Consider the following 10,420-nt stretch of genomic DNA (forward strand, 5'->3'; position numbering starts at 1 on the left):
CCGCCCCCGCGGAACTGGAGTCCCTGAATCGCGGGCAGCTTGCAGATTCAGGGTCCTCGTGCATGGAAAGCTCGGCCAGGGGAGGAGTTTGTGGGTTATCTGACTTAAAAGTTGTGTGATGAGGTTTCCATAACTGATGCTTCGAAATGGCCTGAATATAAATATTTACAGGATTAAAATGAGAGCTTAGGAAGGATTTACTTGTCATATGAGCTCTTGGAAGCGCGAACGCCTTGTGCTAGCTGCATGTCCTTGACTTGGATGTGTATCACTTGGTCTGTGATAAGTCGCTGGCCCAGAGGAGAGCTGAAGGCACACAAAACTTCCTTCATCCTTTTCTTTCAGAAAGTCGTGCAGGAAGAGCTGGATGCCCTCCTGGAACAGCAAAGCACTGTAGAGAACAAGATGGTTGCACTTCATCGCATGGGGTTAGTGATCCTCACCCTTTCCCCTTCTTTCTGCTTCTGCGCACTGTTCAGTATCTCCCTGCTTACTGCATGACGTGAAAATTCATTTCAGTGTTGTGAGGGAAGCACATTCATTCTCAGAAAATGTCAGACTTTAAATCAGTTTGTGGTAGGGAGCAGTAGTTGGATCCTCATCCCCAGGCGCCCGGTTCTTCTCAGCAGCACTAACAGAGGGAACTGCTGCGCCCTCCCACAGACGGACCCGTTTTGGCGCAGGCTGAGCAGTTCTTTGAAGGTCTCAACCCAGAGACTGTCAGGTTTCAGCATCAACGCTTGGGTCAGATGTCTTGTGTCAGGCTGTTTACAGGTGTGGACAAATAGTACTGCCTCTTCGTGGTGAGCTTGTGCAGGCAGTCTGGAAAGTCATCCTAAGTGGCCTCATGTCTAGTAGAAGCTTGGAGCGCAAGTTTACAGACTTCATCTTCCACTTCAGAAGTGGAGAGTTATCATAAAGCCTCGATGGCTTGTTCATGCCCTGTCTGGTAGCGAGACAGTCGTTAGTCTGGCTGTGCAGCCTCTTCCAAAGCAGTCTGTTTGATTTTGATGCTTTGCTCCTGTAGGAGGGGCATGAAATGAGAGATACTGTTGCTGACAAGACAAACATTTGGGTTTGGAGGAAGAACCATCCTGCTGTTGCAGACCATCCACTTAATATTTGCATCTCATGTTCAATTCGCTTGTTTCCAGCCCTAATTTGCAGCTCATCGAGGGGGATGCCCAGCAGTTGGCGGGGATGATCACCTTCACCTGTAACCTGGCTGAGAACGTCAGCAGTAAAGTCCGCCAGCTTGACCTTGCCAAGGTGACTGGACCGAGGGAGTGTTTGGGACTTGCCACTGCCAAGCCATATTCTGTCTGCTCGGGTGCTCACAGCACAATAGAGAAATGTGCTTTTTTCTCAGTGGGCTGGAAACTGCTTCGTTCTTTGTTTTAGCATTTTTCTAGAGCTGTTAGGTAATGGTATCTTGCTGGGCTCCTGGATGCTGCAGAGTAAATAATGCATATGCTATTCCATATAGCGGCTGGTGCTCCAGCATCCCTTTCTGTCCCTGCAGCTTCTGGTAGAATATGGCGAATAAGCTGAGGTTGGTCTTCGTTAGCGCTCTTTTGTCAACTGTTGCAGCGCTGAGGACAGTGGAGATGGTCATTGTCACCCAAGAGTGGTCAGGAATCTGGGCTGTCATATTCTTTGTACAGAGGTAGGCTAAGAGGCGTCAAGTCCCAGCGCCCAGCACAACTGCTTAAATCAAAACAGATAATGTGTGGTTGTGTCTCTGCACGTTCGTTAAAGCGGAGTGCGGCCTCTGAGTTCAATCTGAGTTTTGACAGATAAATGCCGTTCCTCTTTCGGAGCCATTGGCCTTATGACTTTTTAAGTAGTTTGGGGTTTCTGCTTACGTAGTTGTTTATCGTGTAGAGAAGTATCGCATCGGTCTGTTTCTTCCTTCTTCCCCCCCCCCATGCTGTCTTCCCCTCATAATTCTCTTTCCCTGGTCCAGCCCGCAGCAGGAAGCCTTACTGGTTGCCTTTCTTGCAGAATCGACTCTATCAGGCCATTCAAAGAGCTGACGACATCCTTGACCTGAAGTTCTGCATGGATGGAGTTCAAACAGCCCTGCGAAATGAAGATTATGAACAAGCAGCAGCTCATATCCATCGCTATCTGTCTCTGGACAAATCAGTGATTGAGCTCAGTCGTCAGGGCAAGGAAGGTAAGTACTGTTCCTAGGGAGAAGCTGGTAAGTCACCTTTCCGGTAGATAACTAGAGGCTGCATGATTTCCCATGGCAGATATCCTCAGCCCAATAGACAAAAAAGAAGATCTAATGCTAGCCAAAGATCTTAGTATATTATAGAGTAACATAGAGATGAACGTTTTTGAAGTGTTATTAGGTTTGAATTATCATTAATTGAAAGGAGAGTTCCGGGCACACAGCTTTAGTAGTATTTCAGGTGCTAACTAGGTGAAGGACAAAATGTTCAGGACAAAAGAAGTGAGGGAGAAGGCTCTGTCAGGGAGAACTGTTGCAGTGTTACGGTGTGCTACCAAGCAGAGCAACTGGAAATGGAGGAGTAAATTGCCTGATCCCTAAAAGAAATGTCCCAGTTGATGTGTTCGCATCCTTCATGCAAGACCACGACATTAGCTGTGTGTACATCACACACATACCTATCTTTCTTTGCCTGTAGGGGAATTCCAGTGTGTCTTCTGCCTTCTCACCCTAGGGCTGCACAGTGTTAGTCTCTCTCCTGGGGAAAAAAAAATTAGCTCTTGATACAGTAGTAACATTGTGCTGTCACTTTTCCCTTTCTTGTCTGTCCTTTTGACCAGGGGGCATAATTGATGCCAACCTGAAGCTCCTGCAGGAAGCAGAGCAGCGCCTGAAGACAATTGTCACGGAGAAATTCGACACAGCTATGAAGCAGGGAGACCTGCCCCAGGTGGAAAGGTTCTTCAAGATCTTTCCTCTGCTAGGCTTACATGAAGAGGGGCTTAGCAAGTTCTCGGAGTACCTCTGCAAGCAGGTAACGGGTTCTGTGAAACATACTGTGACCTGTCTGGTCTCCTAGGGGAAAGCAAAACCCAGCCTCTGTCAACAGATGTTGTGGAAGGAGATCTTGGCTCTGGCTTGTTAATCTTAGAAACCAGCACTGGCCTTAGTGCATCTCTCTCCCTGCATTTTGCATCCTGGGATGGGCTTTCTGGTGTCTGAATACAGATCCCGCTGGCTGCCTGGCTTCTCCTTCTGTGTCTTGCTCTTTGTGCTTGCTTAAAGCTCATACAAGGGAGCCTGGAAAAAGAAGAATAAGTTTCTGCCGCTCCTTGATCCTTGAGTTTTCCAGAAGAGAGGAAAAGATCCCCGTTCAAAGGAGGAGCAACAGCAATAGCTCTTGCAATGGGAAGGCCAGCAAAAGCTCTGTAGGGCAAGGGACAGAGGACCACCCTGTGGGATGAAGAGTATCTTTGAGTGTTACCAGCTGACTGGTCCTGTTGTCACGCAGGTGGCCAACAAAGCAGAAGAGAACCTGCAGCTGGTGATGGGGACAGACATGAGTGACCGTCGAGCTGCTGTCATCTTTGCGGACACCCTGACACTCCTCTTCGAAGGTAATCTTCCTTTCCTCTTTGCTGATGGATTGAAAGTAGTCCATGATGAGATTGTCCATCAGTTTAAATGCTTTTAGTTTTAGCTCCAGGAGATCACAAAATGCCTCCTTCCCCTTTGAGCTATGGGAGTGTCAGGCTAGAGGGACAGGGACGCAACTAATAGACTTTTTCCCAGCCAGGAGAGGGCCTTGCAATAAGCAAGCTTTCCTACGTACAGCTTGTGCAGGCACAAAGTGGATTTGCAAAGGATTTGTTGGCTTCCTCCAGGAATCAGGCTCTTCCTGTTTTCTGCATCCTCAAAACAAACGGGTATTCCCTGAAGGTTTCTTCAGACATGCAGCTCTCCAGACAAACAAATCAGATCCCTTAAGACTGAGCAGCTGTTGACGCCTCCAGGCCTGGCTCTTCAAGGAGGACCACGGGAGCTTGGAAGGAGAGAGGGAAGGGAGAGAAGGGAATAGGAATGCTCTGTGGGAATGTCGCCAAAGACAGTAATTGAGGTCCCATGGCGATTAACCATCTTCTCTATTAAGTCTGCTATAATTCCAGGTTGTACCGCTGCCAAGTCACTCTCCCAGCCTGGCACCCTTGCTGCTATTGAAGGTCCTTAGAGCCGCCGAGGCTTTCTTGGTGGTAGCATCAAAAGAGGGGGAGCGTTGCTAACTCTTGGAGTAGAGAGTTTGTGAGAAGAAAGCAATGTCGTAGAGGTACCTCCTTGGAGATGAGCTTTTTCTCCAAGGAGGTCTTGCCTTTAATAATGCTTGCTCTCCCGGGCATCTGTGTGACAGATAAGAGCAGAGCTTTCCCAAGGCTGATTTTCCTAGCGCTGCTCTTCTCCTGTAACCTGGCAGGTGCTGAAAGCTGAGACTGGGTTTGGATGGCAGTTATGCCCCCTGCCAGGTTTAGCTCGTGCGGCTTTCTCCTGTGGAAGCTTCATACCTTCATACCTTGTATCTTGCTGGGTGGGAGGGCAGCTGACACACATCACATGGCAGGAGCTCTCTTTAGGAAGAGAGATGGCTTCTACTCCAGGAGATTTGCACCGCAGCCTTGCAATAAACAGCAGAGAGGATGGAAGGTGTTATATGCAGAGAGAAGATGCCATGGAATGAGGGGTGGTAATGACAGGCCTTCAGTGAGGTGCTAGAGAGTGGCTGGACAGTCTAAACTGTTTATCTGGGGAGTGAATGATCCCTTGTTAGGTCCCGTCTGTGGACCTGCGTAGCTCTGCTCTGGGTCCAGACTGGATGGGAACTCCTGCTTGAGTCTCTCTCTTGCGCTTCCCCTCTCCCTACAGGGATTGCTCGCATTGTGGAGACCCACCAGCCCATCGTGGAGACCTACTACGGGCCGGGGAGGCTGTACACCCTCATCAAGCACCTGCAAGTGGAGTGCGACCGGCAGGTGGAGAAAGTGGTGGACAAGTTCATCAAAGAGAGGGACTATCACAGGCAGGTAAGAGGGGTGTGATGCTGCCTGACGCAGCCAACTGCGGCCTCCATCCAGCTCCGTGGGGCTCTGACTGCCATAGGGGTGGCAAAGTTTGACCTTGCGTATTGAGAGAAACCTTGCTTTATTCCATATATGTGCTGATGGCTGAAGGGGTCCAGCCTGTAGCTACCCCTTCTGTTGCAGAGAAGGATTCATTGGGAGCATGGTAAATGGACCCTGGGCACAGGATTCTTTGCTCTGCAGGTCTGTGGGGCGCTTTCAGCACACCTTCCCCACTGTCTTGTTCCTGCTTCTGTCTGTTAGATGCAGGGCTGCTGTAACTGTCTCATGGTCACATACCTTGGTGCCTCTTGTTACAGTTCCCATCCCACCGCCCTTCCTGGCAGGCTGAGCTCTGTCTTGGAGGAGGAGGTGAACTGATGCGGTTCCCTTCTCTGACAGTGCTTCCTGCAAAGCATTCCTATTGCCCCCCTGAGTAAGCACCTCCTTAGGCTATGGCACGAGAAGCGGCTGTTAATTCCAAGTCATCATCAAAGACTTTGATGAATCTCCCTTTTTTTGTGATTGCAGTTCCAGCAAGTTCAGAATAGCATGATGAGAAGTTCTTCTGCAGAGAAGATTGAACCAAGGTACAAAACAAAACCTCTTTTTGCTCTCTAACCTTCCACTCTTGAGCTGTCAATTAACACTACTTAGCATTTAGATAACTCTCCCGGTCTTCCAGAGGCTTTGTGGCTACTAAAGCATAAAATCCAATTGTTAGGTGCCCTTCACTGCCCTTTTATAAAGGCAGCTTCTGTGGTGGTGCTTCATTTTGCTTACTCGTTACTTTTAAGCCTTGGCCCTAAACATTGCTGGAGGGCTGGCAGTATCACTGCACGTGAAGGAGTGAGACTTCACTTGCCTGTGCCCACTACCTTCTGATGGTCAGAGTACGGTCCTTGGAGCCCACGAAATGGAGCAGCATCCTGGGCAGATAATTTGTGACAGAATCGGGAGTAAATCTTTGGGTCTTATTTAATCTGTACTGCTGCTGCAGCAACTCTGTAACATCAGTTTCTTGCTAATGAACCGACGCACTTTCAATCATCTCGCTCCTTTTCTTCTTAAGTATTTGCATAGCCCCTTCAGTAAGGCCATTTGAAAGTGCACCCAGCCCTTCTGGCATTGCATGACTTCTAAACACGCCTTGAAAGAAAACTTACGTTCCTCGAGCAAGATCTGTCTGTGAGCCTGCATGACTAATTATTTCAGTGGTAATATAGAGATCCACTTACTGTTTGCTCTGAGTAACTGTGCATGCATCCCAGGTTTTCTGAGCTTTTGCTTTTTCATCTGTAAAATAAAGATAATGGTTCCTTGTCCCACTTGTGTGTTGTGAGGCTTTGAGCAGGATTTTTAAAGTTCTTTTGTGCACGCTGATGAAAAAGCTGCTGATGTGACAGTCTTTTTTTTTCATAGTCATCTCTGATCTGAACACTCTGTTCTGCATTGTCACATGCTTTTTTGGTCTCACGTTTCCTGAGCTGTTGAGCTTAAACAGATTCTTCATCATTTTCAGAGAAACACATGAATCTGTGCACAAAAGCACGTATATGGCAGGGACCAGGCATTTCTGACACTGGCCACGTAGGGCTCACAGAATCATAGCAAAACCGAGATAGGAAAGGACTGCTGAAGGTCTCTAGTCCAACCTCCCACTCAAAACAGGGCTAATTTTGAAGTTATAGCAGGTTGCTTAGTCTTGCAGTCCTTACTGCTGTGATTTTACTGTGGTTCTCACATCCATGAGGAAGAAAGCAAGCTGCTCTGTAATGATTTTTTTCAGGGCGTTTTGATTGTATGTGCATTCTTTGCACATACCAGTTATTCTGCTGAGCTTTGCCACTCGACGGCACAGATGGAAAGGGGCGGTATTGATCTCATAGTAAGAGAACAGAGAACACACTACTTAACTGAGTTAAATTAGTGCCTCTCCTTCCGTAGTCTTGCTATCTTGATTCTTGCTATGTTCCTTCCAGGGAACTTGACCCTATTTTAACAGAAGTCACTCTGATGAACGCCCGCAGTGAGCTCTACTTGAGGTTCATCAAGAGACGAATAATATCCGATTTTGAGGTGGGAGACTCCATGGCCTCAGAGGAGGTAAAGCAAGGTAACACCTTGAATACCAACACTGCAGGCTCTCTGCTCCTTGCAGCCAGAAGTGGAGATATGTCTGAGTTAGTGGCAGAGCAGAGTGACATAGGATCTGCAAAGACGCTTTGGGAGCGCTCTGTGGAAGAGGATCGTGTAGCCTGGCCTCCCCAAACCTGTTTTCAGCACTGGTTGTTCCCTCTAACAGGGAAATCAACATTAGGAATGACTGCAGAGCATAATAAACAAGGTCCCCAAAGAGAGGGAGGGCCCTTTGGTCACTGCAGGCACAGATCCTAAAGGTGGGGGCCACAGGGAAAACAGGCTCAGGGTTTTGGTACTCTGTGGAGCTCTGGAAATCACTTTTGTCACCTGCAAAAGTCAGCTCAGCAATTTCAGCTCCACAGTTGAGGCCTGTGATTTATTCCAGATTGGGCTTTGCAGGTGTGTGTCCGTTGGGTACCCATGAGACAGGCAGCAAGGGGATTAGGTGGAACTGCTTTCTGGCACTTGGTCCCTGGTGATGGTTCTCTTGTGTTCTGTAGAGCATCAAAAATACCTGGACAAGCTCCTCAACAACTGTCTGCTGAGCCGCACCATGCAAGAGCTTATTGGCTACTACATCACCATGGAGGAATACTTCATGAGGGAGACTGTCAACAAGGTAGGACTCAGACCGCTTGCAATAGCCTGCGCTCTCTGCCAGCGGCTGAGACCTCTGCGTGTGCTCCACAGTCTTCTGCTGAGCATCCCTAAGGAGGGAGATGAGTACGTGGCAGGTCTGCAGTTGTTGGGAAGGTCTTTTGTTTCCCTTGGCTTTGAAAAGCAAGTGGTTGTTTCTGAACTTTGACTCCAAACATACCCCTGAGTATCTTCCAGAGCCAGATCTTCCAGGTCTATGGGCTACTGAAAACTAGGATGAGTGGTGCCAGCCCACACATGGCACGGTTCAGCTCAGGGTGAAATGGGCAGGCTGGCAGCTGGGTCTCACAGCACTGCTCTGAGAGGGCACCTTCGCTCGCTGAGCTCAGGGCACTGAGACAGCTTTCTTTGCAGGCTGTTGCCATGGACAGCTACGAGAAGGGCCAGCTCACCTCCAGCATGGTGGATGATGTGTTTTATATCGTGAAGAAGTGCATTGGGCGTGCTCTGTCCAGCTCCAGCATAGACTGTCTCTGTGCCATGATCAACCACTCCACCACCGAGCTGGAGTCTGACTTCAGGTAATGAAAATACACCAGGTTCGTTGTAACTTGCCTCCACCTCACATTCTGCAAACAGTGTTTGCTGTCAGATGGTCTTCCTTGTGTTCTCCGCCTTTGAACCTCTGGTTTGTCATCTCCATGGAAGCTGCTCCTGGGAAGCAGCATCAGGTGTGGTGTGGGAAGCTGGAGCTGGGCGTATTTTTCTCACAGTAGTGGTGGTCACCTGTAGGACAAACAGACATAAAAGAGAAAAAAGCAACTTCGTGGCCCAAAATCCCTATGAGACCGAGTCACCATGTAGTGTTGGAGTGCTACCCTGCTTGATGGTACACGGTCACCCCTAATTGTTCTCTGGGTTGCCTGTGAGATTGCTTAGTAACTTGAACTTGGGGTGAGCCTGCAGAAATTGTCCTGCTCCTGTTTTTCATCCCAACGTGGGAGTGGGGAACTGTGACTGAAGACAGCAGACAGCTGCAGGCAGGATTTTGGGGAAAGCTCAGAAACTGGGTGGTTGTGCTTTTATTTCAGCCTTGTGTCCTTTAGATGCTGTCAGGAGATATTTGTCAGCCCTCCTTTGTCCCTGTGACGTTCCACTTACCTTGTTCAGGTCACAGCTCAGCCAGGGTGCTGTCCCTTGTCACAGAGCACAATTCTGCTGCGGCTTGCGGTATTTGCTCTAAGCCCTGGTATGTTCTGCTTGCCCCATAGGGAGGTTCTGTACAACAAGCTGAAGCAGGGCTTTCCAGCCACGACCTTCCAGGACTTCCAGAGAGGGGTGACCAGTGCCGTGAACATCATGCACAGCAGCCTGCAGCAGGGCAAGTTCGATACCAAAGGCATTGAAAGCACTGATGAGGCCAAGCAGTCCTTTCTGGTGGGTTTGGTGGCTGTTCTGGTGTAGAATGAGTTGGGGTGAGGGGAAAGACAATGGGGAGCTCTTGGGAACAGGACTGGTGCGACTGTCACGTTCAGAGAATCTGAAAACCCGTTCAGGCGTGGTGGGTGGCCTGACTTTGGATGTCTGGTAGATGCTTCTACCTCACCTTATGTTTGTAGGGCTTCCACGCCAGGCCTGTGCAAGTATGATCCTGTGACTGCCTCTTAGGCTGCTGCGATGATGATTCCCTCCAGGCTGGGGAAGAGTCTGTGCTCTTTTGAGGTGTCCCATCAATCCTGTTCTTCACAGGCTCTGCACAAAGGTGGTGGGAGAGTGTCTCATCCACACCTTCCTCTAGATGAGAAACTTTCCTGGCCCAAGCTCGGGGCTCCTTCATTCTCGCTTATCAGATCAGAGAGTTTCCATTAAAGTAGGGTTGTCTGCTTGGCCTGCAAGATCCTCCTGTTGCCTTCTCCCAACAGCAGCACTGCAACTCTCCGCATGCTTGAGCAGGCCAGAACACGGCAGTGAGCATTAGAGACACCTTGGAGAGCATTTGAAGGGCCGTCGCTCCTGTCTTCTGCAGCATAACACATCCTTCCCCATGGTGGGATGCTGTATAAACCTTGCATTGTGGAAGAGATCTCGCTGGGAGAGCAACTCTGGATCTGCTCTCTCCTCTCAGCCAGCCCTGCTGTTTGAGCAGACCTGTGGGCAGAGACCCTGAGAGCGCTGGAGAGGGGCTGGCTCACCCTGACTCGTCTCCCTCTCTGTAAGTTGCTGTGAACACCCGGTGCTGAAGAGGCTCCTTGGGACTTTCACTGTACAAGGAGAGAAGGCAACAAAGGGAGCAGGAGGGACTGAACTCTTTTCATTCTTGGCCAGGCGGCCAAGAAGGCCAATGGCATCCTGGCCTGTATCAGAAACAGTGTGGCCAGCAGGAGTAGGGAAGTGATCGTGCCCCTGTACTCGGCCCTGGTGAGGCCGCACCTCGAATACTGTGTTCAGTTTTGGGCCCCTCACTACAAGAAGGACGTTGAGGTGCTGGAGCGTGTCCAGAGAAGGGCAACGAGGCTGGTGAGGGGTCTGGAGAACAAGTCTGATGAGGAGCGGCTGAGGGAACTGGGGTTGTTTAGCCTGGAGAAAAGGAGGCTGAGGGGAGACCTCATCGCTC

General features: G+C 49.5%; 1 protein-coding gene across 1 annotated transcript in view; it reads left to right on the forward strand.

Annotated features, from left to right (window-relative positions):
* The first annotated feature begins 348 nt into the window (after positions 1–348).
* Positions 349–10,420, forward strand: part of COG4 (component of oligomeric golgi complex 4) — a 16,407-nt gene continuing 6,335 nt past the window's right edge. The window contains exons 1-11 of the mRNA XM_009290792.2: positions 349–428; positions 1,155–1,269; positions 2,005–2,179; positions 2,800–2,993; positions 3,471–3,576; positions 4,874–5,031; positions 5,599–5,657; positions 7,050–7,183; positions 7,710–7,828; positions 8,221–8,387; positions 9,078–9,243. Of these exons, the coding sequence (XP_009289067.1) occupies positions 406–428; positions 1,155–1,269; positions 2,005–2,179; positions 2,800–2,993; positions 3,471–3,576; positions 4,874–5,031; positions 5,599–5,657; positions 7,050–7,183; positions 7,710–7,828; positions 8,221–8,387; positions 9,078–9,243 (1,416 nt within the window). The 5' untranslated portion in view covers positions 349–405. The remainder of the gene's footprint in view (positions 429–1,154; positions 1,270–2,004; positions 2,180–2,799; positions 2,994–3,470; positions 3,577–4,873; positions 5,032–5,598; positions 5,658–7,049; positions 7,184–7,709; positions 7,829–8,220; positions 8,388–9,077; positions 9,244–10,420) is intronic.

Source organism: Aptenodytes forsteri, unplaced genomic scaffold (genome assembly GCF_000699145.1).
Source record: "Aptenodytes forsteri isolate BGI_AS27 unplaced genomic scaffold, ASM69914v1 Scaffold14, whole genome shotgun sequence".
Lineage (NCBI taxonomy): Eukaryota > Metazoa > Chordata > Aves > Sphenisciformes > Spheniscidae > Aptenodytes > Aptenodytes forsteri.